General features: G+C 39.6%; 1 protein-coding gene across 3 annotated transcripts in view; it reads left to right on the forward strand.

Annotated features, from left to right (window-relative positions):
• The window catches only part of stxbp5a (syntaxin binding protein 5a (tomosyn)), a 101,594-nt gene that overhangs the window by 72,715 nt on the left and 8,912 nt on the right, over nt 1-19,967 (forward strand). Inside the window, exons 9-22 of one of the 3 annotated variants that reach the window (XM_005914556.3) lie at nt 75-198; nt 2,764-2,842; nt 3,485-3,639; nt 5,527-5,599; nt 5,856-6,003; nt 8,514-8,581; nt 10,333-10,373; nt 10,629-10,849; nt 13,010-13,182; nt 13,458-13,583; nt 13,957-14,108; nt 15,177-15,239; nt 17,222-17,275; nt 19,566-19,616. In XM_005914556.3, coding sequence (XP_005914618.1) covers nt 75-198; nt 2,764-2,842; nt 3,485-3,639; nt 5,527-5,599; nt 5,856-6,003; nt 8,514-8,581; nt 10,333-10,373; nt 10,629-10,849; nt 13,010-13,182; nt 13,458-13,583; nt 13,957-14,108; nt 15,177-15,239; nt 17,222-17,275; nt 19,566-19,616 — 1,528 coding nt within the window. The remainder of the gene's footprint in view (nt 1-74; nt 199-2,763; nt 2,843-3,484; nt 3,640-5,526; nt 5,600-5,855; nt 6,004-8,513; nt 8,582-10,332; nt 10,374-10,628; nt 10,850-13,009; nt 13,183-13,457; nt 13,584-13,956; nt 14,109-15,176; nt 15,240-17,221; nt 17,276-19,565; nt 19,617-19,967) is intronic. The other 2 variants (XM_005914557.3, XM_005914558.3) reach the window with 2 other exon arrangements.

Raw genomic sequence — 19,967 nt, forward strand, 5'->3', positions numbered from 1 at the left:
CATGCTGGCACATAAGGTTTCATTCAACTAAACCACTGCCCCCAACCCCTGCCTTCCTGCCTGTCATTTCTTAGGCTATCCACTCAGTTGCCTGGCATCACGAGGGCAAGCAGTTCATCTGCAGTCACTCAGATGGAACTCTGACCATATGGAACGTCAGAGGCCAGGGCAAGCCCATACAGACAATCACACCACACGGTAAGGAAGTAAAAAACACACACACACACACACACACACACACACACACACACACACACACACACACACACACACACACACTTTATACAGACAATGTCACAGTAATTTTTTGGCTTGTAATGATTTCCTTGAACTGGTCTTTTCCCAGGGTTCCTACATTTTTAATGACTAGAACTGGGTGAAGAAGTTTGACTTTATTTTGTCTTTCGTTTAATCCAGACAGGGTCAAAGGTATACGTGCTGCCTCAAATATTTACATACACCATGCACTCACTCACTGATAGGTTAAATGTCCCTTAGCTAGTTTCTAGATGCCTTTGGTAGGTATTAAAAAGCTTTTGGCATAATTCTTGCTGGATATTTCACCGCTCATTGATACAATTCATTTGAATTGGCTGGTTTCCTGGGGAATTTGGAGTTTTTCTTCATTATTTCATCCACTTTGTGCAATATACCAGTACCACTGGTAGCGAAACAGCTGCAGAGCTCAATGCTACCACCTTGTCAGTTGGTACAGTTGGTACAATGTTAGCTTTATAAGCTTTACCTTTACTCTTCTAAACACACCTTTGTCATTATGACCAAATAGCTCAATCTTTGTCACATATGACCATAAAACTTTACCTCACAAGGCATTTGGGTTATCTCTGTGGGCAGCCGAAACCTTCAGTCAAGCTTAAAGGTGTCAGTGGAGTAGGGGCTTCCTTTTTGGTTGGCACCCTCTCAGTCCATGGTGATGTAAAATTCATTTCACTATGGGCAGTTATATTGATGTTCCACCTGTTTGTAGTTCATGGCAGGCTTGAGCCTTGGTGGTTCCTGTGTTGTCCTAATAAGTTTTCTCTGATCTGAGGATGACAGTTTGGGTCTACTTCCAGACCGTGGCAAATGACATATCACGTTAAATTGATGTAAACTAGATAACTGTTTGAAGTGATCTTGGTGTCTTAAGTTACTTAGAAATAGCTCAAAACGACCACCGTTTAGGACTTTCTCATTGTTCTGAGATCAAAACCATTATTTTTATACATCCAAAGAGAAACTGCCAGTTGTTGTCAATCACGCTCACTAATAAGAAGTTAATAGCCCTTACACTTCATAAGTCATTAATCAACTATAGTTGAACTCTAACTGATTTTTTCCTCTCAAGATTCAACATTTCTATAATCTTTGACGCACATCGTTTCTGTATAACAATCACCATTATTGAAATTTGACATGCAGTGCATATGGAGTTAATTTATATTGTCTCACAAGCTAGTTGCCTGAGGACAGTGAAGAAACTTTCGGTGAAGGGATCAAGACCTCCATGGAGAGTGTTGAGATAAATCTAAAGGGTGTGAGATGTTTATTAGGCTGGAGAATTAAAATATGGGTGGATGGGTTGCAGGTAGACTTTGCTTTAGAGGATCTAAACAAAAAAGTTGGGCGCCAGCTGTCCGAATATAGCTTTGGAACAAACATCCATATAGAGTGTGATTGTAACTTTATTTTTTAATTGTTACATAAAAACACTGATTGCCCATGGTCTGATGACTTCACGGTCTTGTAGTGTTGATTATGTTGTTCCCTCTGTAGCCACTCTCGCTGTAGCCATCTCTCAAGTGTCTGCCTACACATGGCTCAATCATTGTTTCCTCATTTCAGGCAGAGGATTATTGTCGGTTCAATTATTTCCTGCCTCTGTTTTCCTTACTTTGTGTGTGCATGTGCGTCCTCTGTTTACTTCCTGCAGAAAGCAAGTCTGCTCTTTTGAAGATGCATTTAATCCATACTCTTCTGTCCCCCAACACACTGACTCACCCCACTTAGTTCACACAGATGAAGCACCTGGAAGAGAAATAGGCGACGGCAACTGAGCAGAAAAAGCAAGAGAGTCAGAAAAAGGGAACAAGAAAAGAAATTAAATCAAAAATTACAACAACTTTGAATCAGTTTTTCAAGCTGATTTTATGTGTCGGGGGTTGCAGAAAAGATTTCACCGCATGGGCTTTTTAATTAGTTGTTTCTCCCACTGCTGCATGCATAATTAGTTTGGTATTTAATGGGCAATTATGCAAATTCCTTTGACATGTTTAAGTAAGGCTTATAAGTCCTCTTTTAATTGTCTTTTTAGATATCCATTATTAAATGGTAGTTATTAAAAAGTGTTCTTTATTATACAGACCTGCCTTGCATAACCTGCATTTGGGGTCACTTTCGCTCTTCAGTAAGACTTTTCATATAAATTCAACTGCTCACTGTACTTTGTGATACAGAAATGCGCACACATAGGCATGCATGTGATGGATGTGTAATTTTATTCCACACTGACACCCCTTGAGGTTTGAAAAGATGGATTCTGTAAATCATCCAGGATCTTTACACCTTTCTTTGCATGTCCCCGTCCTTGAATTTGTCTTTCTTCTCTCTGATGAATAGGTTTCTGTTATTTTGCTGCATACTCTTCAGCACAGCATTTTACAATGCTGCTTCTGGGGGGAAAAAACCCCAAGATGACAGAAGAGACTGGGTGAAGAAGGAGTGAACTGCAAACCAAAGTAACTTCTGTTTGTTCTATTTTAGGAAAACAGCCCAAGGACGGGAAGAAGCCAGAGTCTTGTAAGCCCATTCTTAAAGTGGAGTACAAAACAACTAGAATTGGGTATGGTCCCTCAGTCTCACACGCGTACACATATACTGTTATACACTTGTGCCCATGCATGTTCACTTGAGCATATTTATAGACATGCATGTGTTTAATGCATGCAGAGCCATGAGAAAAGTCCCCACAAAGCAGCTCAAGTTGCATTTTACTTACATACAGATACTCCTCATGTTTGTAACTTAAGCCAATCATTTAAAACTATATATTTTGTAGTATCAGCTTTTCTTAATCAGCTATTTTGTTATATAAAGCATAAACTCAGAGTTGTGGATACTAAAGACAAGACAAGACAAGCCCAGTCCTCTTTAAATCAAAGTCTTTTGTTTTAACTCCAACCCTGATGTTATTTTGTATGCATGATGACATCTTACTTACAGTATACCATGGTATACATACATTAATATCCATGCAACAGTTCCTGAAAAATTAAGCTCACTGTACTGATTTTTTCATTTGTAGTCAGATTGACTCATGCTTTAAGTTGTGCCAAGGCTCTTAATGCCACAACAATTTCCTGCTGGCTAAATAAAATATTAAGAGTGTGAATGCACATTATTAAATAAAGCCCCACCATATAAAATGCCTAATATTTTAAAAACCCATTTAAGTAAATAATTGCATGAATGCAACTCATTCCAGAGACCCCTTCATAATCTTTTCTGGTGGTCTGTCCTACGACACGGTGGGCCGGAGGCCTTGTCTAACAGTGATGCATGGGAAGAGTACTGCTGTGCTGGAGATGGACTATCCTATAGTAGACTTCCTCACGCTATGTGAGACACCATATCCTAATGGTAAGTGTGCATATTTTGGTCTGAATGAGGACGTCTGAGAATTGTGGACATTGTTAATTTACTCTTCTTTTGCACTAACACCTGCGGAAATATGCACACAACTTTCTGGTTCTTAATTATGTTGGACAGCCTGTCTGTGTGTGTGAGTGTGTTTCTGTAATAAATCAGAAATTTCCCAAGGGAAAGGATGCTACTTTTCAGTTTTATTATCTGACACATAGGCTATTACATTTTCATTTCATCCCGCTGTGCACAATGCCCTTCAATCTAAATTTAATTATTATTTTATTTATGGTATTGAGGAGCCAACAGCTGGAGCTTACCAGTATGGCCTGTATGTATGTGATCCAGGATGCAATCTCTGCTGCTGTGTTATCTGGCACGTATACAGCTACAGGACGGATTAGTGAATTATGTAAGAATGGCGACTTCATTATGTCACTGACAATCTGATGTCACTGCTCACTGAAATCGTCTGGTAATGGACATTACTGGGTCTTTGGATTCCACAATGAATGTTTGTCCACATAGTCTAATAATCCTGGCACAAGCAGATGAGACGGTATCCCTAAATATCATGTATAAACTATATTTGTCAATACAAAGTTGAATATTTTGGATGAATGATATACTAAACAGACAAACTAGGATTTCTTAAGACAGACAAGGAAATGATAAAAATCCAAACACTGACAAACGGTAGTGTTGGAAATCGAAGAATTTTTTAAGGCGTACTTAGAGTACAGACATATAGGAGACAAATGAAAGAAAATGCCTAAATGCTTTATACCTCAGTGAGGGGAAATGATGTTGTTTTGGTTTGCCATGTCCCCATTTATAGGGAGTAAGTGGTCAACAGACGCGTTGATAGGAAGGTCCAGAGCCTATCTCAGCTGTCTTAGGGCGAGAGGCAGGGTACACCCTGGACACGTCTGCAGTCTGTAGCAGGGCTAGCCCATAGACGCAGACAACCATTCACACTCACATTCAAACCTATGGTCAATTTAGAGTTTCCAAATAACCTACCCCCACTAACTGCATGTCTTTGGACTTAAAGTAATTTAACAATATGTCAAGAAAATCTGCAATGATGATATTTCTGACGATATAAGAGAAATGGTGTTTTATTGAAGCTTGTCATCGAGGGCTAAGACACAGTTCTTGTTCTCAGACATGCCTGGGCTTGTCTCATGGTGGCACACACTAGGAAACATAAACATTTTATATCGCATATGACATTTTATGGCACGTTAGAATTTTTACTTTACATTATCGTGGACGATATGATAGGAAACAACCCTTGTGTTCTGTGACAGCCGGGTCTGGACAAACCTTTAGGGCAGCAAGCTCCAGAGGAGGTTTTGCATGTTTGCCCTCTCCCACAAATTAAGTGGGTCTTTATAACTCCAGTCTGCTTTTGTCAAGGGGCTGTTAATAACAACCAGATTTGGAAAACGCTCCACTTGACACGTTGATTATTGCAAATGTATGAAACTGAAGTAATTTTTGCACTGCAGGTTACAATATATACTGAGCCTCTGCAGAATATGCAGTGGCAAGTAAAATAAAATGAATTTATTCATTACCACAGTTAAAATCTATTATGAGGCACTAATCTTAAAATGGAATATGACATTTTACTCTCAAATCAGACTGATACAAATATTCAACTTGAGCAATATCCCCTACAGTTATAAATTACATAGTATAATAAAATTCTAGCGTTGAGCGTTCCTGCCCTCACATCTTAAGGGCATAGATATAATTTGCTGTATAAAGAGTGGGAAATTCTTCCCATGTGGTTTGCATATTTTAGGGGAGCTCTTTTCTCATGGAATTACAAGACTGATAAAAGTGTGATGTTATGAATCTTTGTGCGGTTTGCAGATTTTCAGGAACCCTATGCTGTGGTCGTCCTTCTAGAAAAGGATTTAGTTGTGATCGACCTTGCACAAAATGGGTAGGTTCAAAAAATGGTTCATTATCTTGACTTTTGTTTCTTAACCATGGGGTAAACTGCTACTTGGCCCAGTAGTACAGCTTGTCACTGTTGTTTATTATTCCTTTCTTTACTCAACATTTTTAGTCAATGTCCAACATTTGTTGAATTGCAGGTATGCAACACTGTGTTTGACCAGTGCAACTGACACCGGCAGACATATTATTTTTATTTAGACTGACTTGTCACTTGAGTATGTGCGGGCTGTATTTAACAGTTATCCAATATTCGAGAACCCCTATCCTCTGACTATCCACGAGTCTCCTGTGACCTGCTGCGAGTACTTTGCCGACTGCTCTGTGGACCTCATACCTGCACTTTACTCTGTTGGCTCACGGCAGAAACGACAGGGCTACAGCAAAAAGGTACTGCACGTTTTATCATTAGATGCCATTATGTGTCCTTCTTCCTCTGACATCTTAATAGAAAATCACTTGTATAACATATCGTGGGTGAAGAAGAGACTTTGGATTAAGACATAGACTCAAAGGGCAAAGCCTCTTTTTTTTTTTCAGATTTGCAGTTTTGCATGGTTGAAAATATTCATTTATTCTGAGGAGACTAAAAGTAGTGCATCCACCATATATGTTTGTGTTTTTGTTACACTTAAATGTTTCAGCAAATATTAATATGTAATACTAGACAAAGATAACCTCAGTAAATAAAAAAATCTGGATTTTTTTTTTAAACCAAACCTGGCCTTGTGTGAAAAAGTAATTACCCCTAAACCTAATAAATCCACAGAATATTTTCCCCTAAAATCTTGGAGATTATCAAGATGCGAGACAAGCTTTTGAGTTCTTTTTGGTCAGTACAGATTTTCTCCTTGGGTCTCTCTCATGGATACCATTTTTTGCCAAATCTTTTTAATTGCTGAATCATGAACTCTGACCTTAGCTGAGGCCTGCAGTTCTTTAGATGTTGTTCTGGGTTCTTTTGTGACCTCCTGGATGAGTTGGCCACTCCTAGGAAGGTTCACCACTGTTCCAAGTTTTCTTTATTTGTGGATAATGGCTCTCACAGCTCGTTTTTTTTACTGGAGTTCCAAAGCTTTAGAAATATCTTTGTAACCTTTTCCAGACTGATAGACGTCAGTGACTTTGTTTTTTGATCTGTTCTTGAGGTTATTTAGATCGTGGCATTATTCGTTGCTTTTTGTGATATTTTAGATGTAATAAAACAAATAAAAAGAAAGAAGCATATACTTAAAATGAAATGAAATACAGCTGCTTTAGTCAAGGTGGTATGTGAGTCTGCGTGAGAAGGAAACTGCTGTAAAGTAAGTGTCGTCATAAAAAGTGCTGCATGTGTGTGAGTGGTAAGTAAGATGAAAAAGGTGCTACTTAAAATGTTTTTAAAGCAAGAAAGTAATGATAGGGGGAAAAAACACTGTAAATTCATAGACATGTTGCTCTCATTGCACAATAATGAATAAATAAAGGCATACCTATGGTGTGTAAGACAATTTTAGCAGGTCCCTCAGCTGCAAACCAGACAGTAAAAAAGGTTTGAGAGCAATAAAAGAAAAATATATATAAAAAACAATATCAAACCAGTAACTACGCTTAGTTGCATATATAATTATATAAGCTCGGAAAGCACTAGACTCACATGCCCTTTTTTATGTTGCTGTATTAAAACGTATATAACAATAACGGGTTTTAAATTGCTCGTAGCAGAAAAACAAGGAATAAAGTTGCGTCTAAAAATCTATATTATCAGTGGTCATTTGGGAAACACAAAAAGCTTTCAGTGATCAACTAGACACCTCAATATTTTCGCAGCAAGGTCCAGAGCAGGTTATGTTTGAAATCCAGCTTCTGAGTACAGGCCTCGGGTAGACACCACATGCTAAACATCCCTATATTTATATTGCCGCTTTGTCAGCATAGCATGCTGTTGTTAGAAATGAAATCAAAGCATGACTGTGTCTCAGAGAGCTGCTATCACAGCTGTTACTGGTGTCAAATGAGTATTTTGGGGAAACGTCACAGAAAACACAAATTATTAGGAAGTTACTGAACTGTAATTAGAAGTCTGAGACTACAAACAACTAACTGCTGCTCCACATTATTGAATGAGGCACGTTTTGAAATATTTTGATATAAAATGAATTGCAGTAACTCATGAAATAATCATCACAGATTTTTGATGTGATGAACGAAGAAACAGAAATTCCCACAATGCGCCTACATACATAAAGAACAAGAAGGTCACAGGATGAAGGGTAGATTAATACCTCGCTCTACATAATAGGTGAATTTGTCTTAGTCCTTGGAAACATATTTTTTAATGTTTCCATGAAGCCAAATGGACTATATAATAGTGCCGTATTACCTAATGATACTCCCGTCCTCAGTACACCTCCTCTCTCCTCTCATTCTCTTCTCACATCTCTGTATCATTTAAGACAGACCCCCTGCTTTTTCAGCCATTATGTATGCTTATGTTCTTTTCTCTGTTGCCTCGTTCTGGCTTTCTGTCTGAAATGTCAGCATGCACTGACCCAAACTGGCAGCCTAGCTTCTTCCTTTTTTTTTTTCCTGTTAAGCACAAGCCTTACTGAGCTGCGGGAGGGTATTCTCACATAAAGATCACCGTGAGTCATCCCGTTGACCTTTGTATGTGTCAACGTGTTCATAGCCAAACCCCCGCTAACACACATGGAGACGCACACCATAATCGCAAGACACGCTGAGAGACGTACACCAAGGACTCGCGCTTGTTTTCCTGCGTGCACTCACACTTGCGCTGGTTTATCATGTCATCTATTTGCACAATCAGTGTGTTCATTGACACCTTGTTTACTGACATAGTGATTCCTGTACGATCTCATTTACTAAGGTAACGCGTGTGTTGTCTGCTGTCTGTCCAGGAATGGCCCATTAGTGGCGGAAACTGGGGTCAAGGCATACAGAGCTACCCAGAGATCATCATCACTGGGTAAGACACTAATTTCATTAGTGTTATCTTTATTATCCTGCACAATTGCTTTCCCCTCTCCTGCACTGTCAGGTCACCAAGTTTTTATATATTCCCATCATGTGCACTTTGCTCCCATTTGATGCTTATTATCCCTCTCAAAGCTGTCAACAAGGGGGGCCAGGGGTGGGGGGTGGGTGTTTTTAACAGAACACATGCAGGAAAGGAGTGACATTGAGGTATGGGTTAGGCAGTTAGGAGGCCCTTGCTCCTCTCCTTCCTCCTTGTCTCTTCTCCCCCATGTGCCACATTATTATTCTGCCCAGGTTTTTTTTCCTTCGAAGAGTGCCACAGCCTGCACAGTATTTCTCTCCCTCTCCACTTAGCTGAATTGCCAACAAAACAAAGAAGAAACACAGCCAAATGACATGCATTTTTTTGTGACACCAAATAGAAAATCTGTCAATTATCCATACGAAAGCATTCTTTTATAACACATATTGATGTTACGCCTTTATGTTTGTCTAGAAGTGCTTGGATATTAATGGATTATTGAAGGTTTTCTTCTTCTAATGTTTGTTAGTGAGTTGGGAACCCGTGTATGTCTAGAATATATCTCCTCGTTATATCATTAGGACGTCTTGTGATCTGAATTATGTTGATATTGCTTTGGAGCTGTTCAGATGCCCGAATACTTCTGGCTATATATTTATTTCTTACTGTTATAGTTATGAAAAAAAAAATCACAAATGACAGCGCTGCACAGAAGGCTTGAGTTGTCTCTAATTACCTCTGCCAAAATGTTTTTGGTAGTGTTTACATGCATGCGTGTCGTTCTGTCTCTAAATGTGATAGCTTGAGAAGTTTTGAATAGCTTTGTAGGGGTGTAGAGTGGGGTCATGTGAACAATCTGTTAGATTTGCCCCATATCCACCGAGGTCTTTAAGGTTAACTTAGTGATTTATTTGTCAAAAATTGGCAAAAAGCCTTAGAACTTTGAAACTATTTTTGTTACAAGTGTAGTGTGTATTATTAACAAATAGAAACTACTGTGTGAAGATTTAAATTATGCTACGTTTCGCCTCTCCTTGAAGGTCAAAAGATTGGTCTGAAGGTCAGAGTGATAAAAATGCAATATAGAACTATTTTTTTTTGTTTGTATTGACAGCATGTAGGCATATATGAAATGACATATGGGGATTCTAAATGTTACTACTTTAGTAATGAGAGCTTATTACAGTATATTTCTAACTAACTAGAAATAGCTCATTCTCTTTATGTTGACAATACCTTCTTTAAAAATATAATGCGTTTTGGGAACAACTTGAAAGAATACCCAGATACCAGTATCATTATCTAAATGTTCACTATACAAACAGAAGAAGAAGAAATGTCAGCATCCTTTTAACAGTAGAAGACATTTTATAAAAGTTTTGACTTATTTGATCTTTAAGAAGATGTCAGAGTCCCAAAGAATACCTATATGTTATCAATACAAAATAATGGCAGCAACAAACATGTTTTAAATAGCTCTATATAGCATCATTATCACTTTGACCTTCACATCAATCTATTGATGCTTTGGAGATGGTACTGTATTGCATGGTGGATCAAACCATGACATAGGCTTGTCACTTCTTCATTTGAACTCCACTTCAATTTGCAAATGTTACAAATTGGCTGGTGTTGTTTGCTCACATAAAAAGTCAAAAGTTATAACTGACATGGTCCTTCATTTGTGTCTCGTGTCACTCACTCCCATGCATTTCCAGGCACGCTGATGGAACTGTGAAGTTCTGGGATGCCTCTGCAAGTAGGTTAAGCTCATAAATTACAAATATAGTTTATTTTATTGACTATTTTATTAGCTTTTAAACAGAAAAAGTCAAAGGACACTTTGAGTTTCAATTTAACTTGGAAGAAAAAGGAGGGAAGTCAAGAAAGAAAGAAAACAGAATGACACTTTGTTTTTTACTCATTCATTTAAGCCTGTAAGAGCGTCTCCTTTAGCATAGGCTTCAATATAGCTGCTCCTCCTGATGTTATTTCTTTCCTCCTTTCTTTCTAGTAATGCTCCAGGTGCTCTATAAACTCAAAACAGCCAAGATATTTGACAGGAACAGGTCTAAGGAGGACAAGGGCAGCACTGAGGTGTCAGATGAAGACCCCTTTGCCATTCAGATCATGGCCTGGTGCCCTGAGAGCCGGATGCTGTGTGTGGCCGGTGTGTCAGCCAATGTTATCATCTACCGCTTCAGTAAGCTGGAAGTAACTACTGAGGTGGTTCAGGTGGGTATCAGTCTTCAGTTTTACCTTTGGCCTCAACTTCCAGGAATTTCATGTTTTTCTTAATCATCTTTTGTAATACGTGGCTTCCTAATGCCTGCCTGCAATAAATGCCTGTTGTTCACTGGGTGCATTGTCAGAAATATGTTGTAGAGCTGTGGGCTACTATTTGTTTTGTTTTTGGTCCATCGGTTTGCCTCGGAGGAGAACTAAGTTATGAGATACAAAGAGCTGAAGTGAAACAGTGTTAAAAACAATGAAGTGTCCACTGCAGCCACTGTTTGTACTTTTCACACTCCCTTCCCTGCTCTTATGTCAAAAACAAGATTATCTGCAAAAAAGTGATTGTAGATGTTTTTTTATGTTTCATATTATTTCTTAAAATTGGTAAATAGGCTGTAGTCAACAGGATTTACAAAGCACTGGAGATCAAATTAAGAAATTACCTGTTTTGCGAGTATTTTTATAACTCTGCGTTATTGTACCTACTCAGTTTTTTACATTATAATCTATCTTGTCCTTTTTGACCACTTAGTTTATCTTTATAGAACTTTCATGACATATTTGTTGTAGTTTCTGTTGCCTTTTTCTCCAGATTTTGGTTAAAAAGGACATTTTTAATATCTAGGATTATTCTTACCTGGATAAATAAAGGATATATAAGTGTGTCTTTACAGCTTGACAGAAATGTTCTTTCTGGCTCAAAATGATTTCATCGTTCATAATATGTCTGACAAATTATCGGCCGAAAGTCATTTACAACACTGCAAATGAAGGCAATCACTTTCTGGCATGACATCAGCCCACTCGTCAACCAATCTGCATTTGACCGATGCACAGTGTCATCCACATTCGTCTGGCAGTGGTTGGTTTTCGTCGCTCCAAAACCCCTCTCCGTAAGCAAACGGACACAACTGCAGTATTATAAATTAAGCATCAGATGTTGAGGCATATGCACAACCACATGAACTCAAAGATCTGCCTAGTCAAAAGGCAGTATGGTTACCATGCCAACAGACAGGGCAGTGAACAAGCAAAGCTAGACCATCATTATGACCTGCTTTGATAGCGATGTAAATGCTAATGGTGGTGTGATGCGAGCGGGTGCTTAATGAAATAAAGAGAAATGCCGTTATTATCTCCGCGTATGCTCACAGCTTCTGTATTAGCGTGAAACTGTGCATATATGCTTTGCTGTTGGTTGTGGTAGCAAAGCAATAAAATAGTGTCTAGCATGAGATTATCTTTCTAGTCCTGGCAACATATTTCTTGTGAACAGTCATTGCTGAGGTGTTGTTGCAGCAGACTTCGCAGTGTTCACTTGTCAATCAAAGCATGTGGGTGGCACTGTGGCGCGTTTAGCTGATGCCCTTTTTGTGTTCAGCACTGTTTGTCCTAAATGCCCAAATGTTTTGTTCTTTCAAACAAACAGCGAGAAGCAATTATGAATTTATAGACTTCAAGTGCCTTGCTTAGGAGCCTCTTAGTAGCTGTTGAAAGAGATTAAAAATCAGCTACGTTCATGTTTAAAAGCTTTGCAGTTTTCTGTGGGTGAATGACAGTAAGCATTGATGCACGCAGAAGAGAAATGTTAGAGCCCTTAGTCCTAAACGCCACATGCTGTAATGTGGATCAGAACGCTACATGCAGCAATGGCGAGCAGTAATTAGGCGAAACAGCTCGTGTTAGAACAAGGTCAAACACCTCTAAATAACCTTGCAGAAATGAAGGTAGTCTCTGAACAAGGGCACTGATCACTCTTCACTCCCACATGTCAGTGGGGCTAATGAGACTGACAGAATGCAAAAGAGAGGAGCTGATGAGTTTGCGTGTGTATCGCTGTGTGTGAATCTAGGAGTGCGTACACGCGTGTCTCTGCGAAGGCGCGGGTTGCAAAGGGGTAGCCTGAAGGAGGACTCAGAAGGAATGAAACATCGCAGTATTGGAGGACCTCTAAGACTCTCAATCTTCCCACACAAACATCAAACACCTCCTTATCATCAAAGTGACTCTGCGATCGCATATGAAAGCCATTTAGCGACACAGTCATCATCTCCTGAGGAATTATTATTTACAATAATGTAGAAGAGGAAGTTTCATGATGTTCCTCGTTTATAATGTGCATGTTAATATGTGCACCTGTGTGTATGTCCTCTCATCCAGTTGCTAGAGGTGCGAATGCAGTACGAGCTGAATGACATAGAGTCTCCAGATGGCGGGGGTGAACAGACATCGGCGCTCCCGACGCCCGGTGCCTCTCCTCAGACAAGCGGCCCACCTTCACACCCTTCCACCAGCAGCAACAACTCTGATGGAGGCAACATACCCTGCCTCAAGTATGAAACACATACACACATATATAACTTTAAGGAGAGGGAGAGAGAAGCACTCGCATAAACGCTCATAAGCTGCAGGAGCACTTGCACACATACTCATGCACACAAGAGTCTTGCCTTTTGCCTCAAGCACACTCGAAGCATTCTCAGCCACAGCCTCCCCAACATTCCCCTGCAGCCACTCAATACACAACAGCTTCACAACCGCAGCTGCGCCCCTCGTCATTCTTTTTATGAAACCTTTTTTGTTGTCTATGGCCTCCTTTCATCCACAGAGTGCGCAGTACTCCATTGAAGCAGTCTCCGGGTTACCAGGTAGATTTGGTGGTCCAGTTAGTGTGGGTGAGTGGAGAGCCTCCTCAGCAGATCACAAGTCTGGCCGTCAATTCCTCCTACGGCCTGTAAGTACACGCAAGCCTTAGCTGAAACTAGAAGTATTTTCTGGGACTTTGCTGGGATTTATGCTATTTATGTTAAGACGCTTAATCTGAAGGTAAAAAGCAACATTAGCAAAGTTAGCGCAAATCAAATTGCAGGCAAAATCGTCACAGATACCGGTGCTGTTCAAGAAGTTACTGCTCAAGTCCTGTCGACACAGTTCAGCAGCTACGGGAATTTAAGAGATTCCACCTGATTTTGGGCTTCAACTACAATGTTTACGTATTCCAAAACAAAATCAAATCTCCTAACTGTAACTTTCCGTTATTCTTGTTTTAAAAACTTTCACCCCTCCTTTTCTTCCCACTTCTTCTTTACTTTGTTGCCAATCCCCAGAGTGGTATTTGGCAACAGTAACGGTCTGGCAGTGGTGGACTACATCCAGAAGACAGTAGTCCTCAACTTGGGGACGGTCGAGCTTTATGGCTCTAATGACCCCTACCAGAGACAGCCCCGGTCGCCAAGAAAGACGCGACAGCCTTCTGGAGGTAATAAAAAGAGAGATTATGGAAGCCAAAAAGAAAAACATTTTATTCATTTTTCTGAGCATGACAGCTTTTTTTTTTTTTTGCCAGAACAGCTCACCCCACAGTTCTTTAGTTCCCGTTCTAAACTGTAAACTGATGCAAATATGAGAATGAATAAAGTGACGACACGCTTTGAATGCACAATGATGCTCTCTTTCTTGCTTAGTCTACAATGCTGACGCATGATTGAGCGATGACGACCAAATACTCGCTCTCTCTTTGTGCTTCGATTGACTTTCTCTCTTTGTTTATCCGCCTCTCTCTTTCTCTTTGCCTCTCATTCACATACCCACTCTCTCGCAGCCCATCCCTTTTCCACGCATCCCTTCCTTTTTACTATTGTCTACCACGGACAGCGAACGGTATCCTTTCCAGTAAGGACACACTGCCACCACGTGTCAGAAAACAGCAGTGCATGTTTTGATACTGCCGCAACGTCACGACAGTTTCCTGTCCATACTTGAGCAAAAGTTTGATTAATGAATTTAGCAAAGTGTGTCCACGTGGGTTGAGAGATTTTTATGCTGTATGCAAAGCAACCACACATGCAAGTACAGACTCAAAGTACTGTATGTGTAAACATCCGAATGTTCACAAAAAGGCTCACATTAAATACTCGCAGAGCATCTGGTGTCACTAACTGGTGAGCAGTGGGCTGGCACTTGTCAGTGGTTGGCAAGTGTGAGCAGTAATCAGGCATCCAGCTGTGTTGCTCTGCCAATAGGGACTTCTGTCTGCTTGGCTTTCTGCCTCACAGAACAATGTCACACACAAATAAACACACTTATACTCAAACATGCATGCGGGAAAGGGAGGAAGTAGCATTTAAAACTGGATAAAGAAAACTAGAGACCTTGATAGTCTCTGACAGATGGCGGATGAGACTGCACATAAATCCTAGCCAAGGCGACACTAAAATATAAAGTTAAAGAAACATATTTTTTATGCATACGCAGAGCGGACAGCCAATATTTTTTTTTTTTGAAAATCCACCTGATTTTTGTTTTAATTATGTCATCTCTCATACAGGTCTTTGTGACATCAATGAAGGCTCGGCTACATCGGAGGACCGCTGCAAGTCGCCTACTTCAGGTAACATATCTTTCAGCTTGTCATTGAAAGGGAGGAATGGCGAATATAGCAGAAATAACGACCAAACAGTAAAGCAGTCAGAAATATACCTAGAAAACCACTTACGTGTGCTGGGAGGAAGATGTTTCAAAATAGCCTTTACGGTTATTAATGTTGTAATGAAGTTGTTGCTCATCAAACTTGAACTCTAGAAGTTTCTTCTTTTTTGAGTCATTCACGTGTCTGGCTTCATTCAACCTCTTTCTTTAAAAATGCACTGTTTCAGTTAAATATTGCACATTTATGGATTTATAATAGTTTTGCCATATGTCCATGCTTTTTTCTTTTTTTTTACCACTTTGCAGAGTTGAAAAAAGGGGAATACGTCATTTATAATCTCACTCTGCATTCTGAAAAACTGGGTTACATAGGCTGTAAATGCATCCGGGGACTGATGGTAATTCACTGAGGCTGCTCGAAATTATGGGAAAACCAAACTCTGCATTCTGGTAGAGAAACCCATTCATTTACATGAATATTAGTAGGAAAGGGGGCTTCACATATTCCGTAGCACTGAAATTCCATGCTTTTTGATACTCACAAATATATTGCATGCCAAGATTCTTGATTATTTTTAACTTGGATTTCAATAAGGGTGCGTCTTTCAACATTTCCCTGTGTCCGGATGCAGTGTATTGAAGCAGATTCGTCTAAATGTATTGCCAAATTAAGCAGTTTTTGTGTGTATATGACATTTAGACAGCAAACTCAATAGAATGTACTAGAAGAAAAACACAATCCACTTTATGCTGCACTATCCCACCTCTGATTTTAAATATTCAGCCTTTTGATGATCTACTGCTTTGTGATATGCAGGAACAAGATTCCCCGTTGCTCTTTTACTTGCTTCCATCTTAATCTGCGTCATTAGTATTTCATCTGAAGGCGCTTGAAGAGAGAACAGCCTAGGTTTATCTCATTATGGGTAACTTGGCATTACCACGATGAAAATAAGGAGCTTTTTAAAAAGGTCAGACAGAAAACAAATCACAGAGTCTGCTTGCTGCTGTTTCCAGGTATGATGGCTGTCCCAGTCTCTGTGTCTGGTGCCACCAGACTGTGATGTGATACATCTGTCTGCTTTGCTATACTCATGGGACAGGGAGAGAAAAAGAGTGCTTTCCTACAAAACTCTCTTTGTAATCTAGGTTTTAAGTGTGAGGCAGTTTGTTTTAGATTTTTGTTTATTTCCTCTCTCTGTCTCTCTTTGAGTATTTGTGGTATGAATTCTGCAGAGGAATAATGTAACGTTTGTAGTATGGCTTGTTTTAGACTTAAATACAGTGTAAATGTGGATGGCCTGGCTTGATTTATTTCCCAGTTCTTTACATTGTACGAGAATAATTTACATCAGAAGACAGGATGTCTTAGTGAAATCAGTGTTCCTTCAAAAAGAAAGGTGCCATTGACATTACAAGCCAATTTCTGCTCAGAACAAGTAAGCACATCTGTGTTTGGTTGAATATTTCTTTGTTTTCACTATGCTTGGCAGTAAATCTTGGAAAGCCTGTTTATTTCCCCTTAATTGGTGCCACATTTGTAAGGAAAATGCATTTGTGGGTTGAGCAGCAGAGTATGGGTTGTGCCACATTTGACTGATCTGGATAGAGCCACAGGGCAACTTTAAGCTGGTGTTCCATAAAACCATTTTGAGTGAGCCTTAGTACAATCTCCAAATTGAGGACCAACATCCATATAATGGGGGATTTCCAAATGCATTTTCCTTACAAATGTGGCATCACTTAAGGGTAAAAAAAACTGCCTCTCCAAGATTTATTGCCAAGAAGCATTGTTACAACAAAGAAATAGTTGACCAAATAAATATTTACTCAGTTTTTGTGCTAATACACACACGCACTGGGGTAATGGGGTAAAAATGGGTGTTTTTCTAACTGCGCATTTACTCTATTTTACTCCTCCCTCCTCCCCAACACCGTCAAAAGTCTTGATGTCAAACAGCAATCTACACCAATTCTACAATGGAGGTGGTAGAGGAGGTAAGATTGGGCAAAAATGTCTATCAGAGGCTGTTTAGGCAGGAAAAAACGTGGTCTAGATTTGGTGCCCCTGTTTTGTTTCCCTTTTTTTCTTTTTGTGGAGAAAGTGTCTCTGTCTTCCTTTGTCCATACTCACCACAGTGGGAAGAACTAAAGTAGAGAACAGAGAGCTGACGTTCCTCTATACTCCTGGGTTAGCTTCTATTCAACTATCTTTGAAGCCACTTTGTATTTTAACATAAATGAGTATTCTTCATTTGAAATGACAAGATGCTCATATTTGATATTTGAGCACAGAAGAGTAATATACGAAAACTATATTCTAAGGATTCAGAGCTTGTGAAGCAAAAGCTTACCTGGAAGGACGGTGGGACTGCAGTTTTCTTGAGACACCTTACTTGTCAAATATACTGTACATATTGCATGCTACATGTATGTAGCACGAGTGTCATATTGTAAATGTGCCTGCATCTGATACTTGTCCCAACTGATTGTACGAAGTTTGATGATACCATTGAACAGAGAGCAACTCGTCTGTCTGATTTTGTCTTTGTCCAACTTCAGTGTGTGTTGATAAAACTTTGTAAAAGTACATTTAAACTAAGTGAGCAAGTCAAAAAAGAGGATTAGCAACGGAAGGATTCGGTATCTCATACAAGTGACAGTGAGTAAGTACAATATCCACACCGATCAGCGACAGCATTAAAACCACCTGCACAAATTTCTTTTGGTCATTGTGATGACATAGCAGCCCTGACTCTTTAGTGTCTCACATTTTGACAGTGGAGCCCTCTGTTGATCAGGCTTACTCAGGCACATCCCATGGGTACTGGGAGTTCAACATCTTGGGCTCATTGACATGTTGCTTGAGCTATTCCTGATCACTTTCTGCACTTCTGGGGAGGCCTCTGCCTTTCAGGATCGCTGTTGCCATGTCCAATACGCTTGATTTCCAGCAAAGTGTAGGGTGGGTGAAACATGCCAAAGTAACGTCCACGTGAACATCAGGAGGCAAAGTTTGGGGATTGCTGTCGTCATGTCCGAAATACTTGGTCTCTAGCAATGTGAAGGTGGGTGAACCATGCCAAAGTAACGTTCACGTGACTGTTGAGAGCCAGCTTTTCAGAGTACAAGATAATTGTTGTTAACAACGTCTCGTAAATAGTTTTAATGTTGTGGCTGCTTTGTTTGTGCTGGATTATTTGTCTTTGCTTAGCCTGGTCCGGAAACTGATGTTGTCCTCCTGAGTCCTTTTAACACCTGATTATTCACAGTGCAATATTTTTACAATATCCCCAAAACCCACGTATGTGAGTTCAGTATTTTAGTTTAGCTTAAAAAAATCTTGATAAAGTCAATAAAATTCCCCCAATTTCCAGCCTACTGTACTAAACAGAAATCAAATCATCTGGATAAATCATGCATGTATGGATAGCATATGCAAGTTTTGGGCTCTAAAAGTTGGTCTACACCTTCATAAGTACCGTAGACGGGCAACAGCAAGATTTTATGTTCTCCACTTACCTTAAAAAATAAAACAGAAGCATGTACACTAATGATAAAAAGCCAAAATAATCAAATTCAACTCGAATACTTGAAGATATTACGAATGTTGCAGTTTTTTTTTTAAGGAACTTGTATGGATTTCTTTATGTATTGTTTCTGGCAGGTTAAATTGCAAGACAGTCATAACTCTATTACCTGAATGTCTCATTTTATCGTCCTTCTTCTTTTTCCTACAGACAGAGAAAATAATATTTAGGACTTTCATTCACTGCTATTTATATTCACTCTTCTGAAAGATGGAATGCTTTACAAACTAGTACTGAAAGTATATAACCAGCAGCAGGTTTAACCATCCTTTTCACTATGTTTTCTTCCATCTCTGGTTCATTTTTTGTTTCTTGTTACTTCCTTCTTCTTGCTGCATGCTCCTTTGGCATGAAGGTCCTGAATGGCCGTGCAGTTTTGACGTGTGTCTTACCTGTCCTGTCTTTCAGGGCATTGTGCAAACAGACGTCACCTCTTTTGTTTAGTCTGTAACAGCATGCCTCTGTGATACAGAGGGTCGTCTCTTAATCCTTATGCAGTGTCTCCTCCTGTCTAAAGCATTTTGGCTCTCCTATTCTATAAAACAATCCCTTGGCACTTGTTCAACAGTCTTCTGTCATTTTGGTGTATTTCAGGTGTGTGCACAGTCCTAGTCCAATGCTAGATTAACTAGCTTTGCATGGCATCGTGTGTTAGCTTAGACATGTGTTTGTAAAGAGGGATGTTCTCTTTTTTCCAGCAAAGATGTCACGGAAATTAAGCTTGCCTACTGAGCTAAAGCCAGACTTGGGTAAGCCTTGACTTCGTGTCTCCAAACAATTTGTATGAAATGCAATATACTTTTCTCGCTCTGACTGGACTCCATCACTTTACATTAGTCCAGTTTTTTTTCTGGTTATTAGTCTCAAAATTGGCAAGCTGTGCAACTGTTCTCTTTAGTTTGCATGCATCAAAAGTAGCACTGATCTGAACTGAATTAAAATGATTGAACTCAATCAAATTGTTGGAAATGAACCCTTGCTCACACTTCTTTTGACCATGGTGGGGGTTAAAGCAGAGGTCAGTGGTGCTAAGCTAAACTTTTTACACCCCATCTCACTCTAAAGCTTTGTGTAACTTTTGCAGCTTTTCTTTTCTCTTG

The sequence above is a fragment of the Haplochromis burtoni genome, unplaced genomic scaffold, assembly GCF_018398535.1.
Source record: "Haplochromis burtoni strain Fernald_Lab_line unplaced genomic scaffold, NCSU_Asbu1 Contig_8, whole genome shotgun sequence".
In the NCBI taxonomy this organism is placed as follows: domain Eukaryota; kingdom Metazoa; phylum Chordata; class Actinopteri; order Cichliformes; family Cichlidae; genus Haplochromis; species Haplochromis burtoni.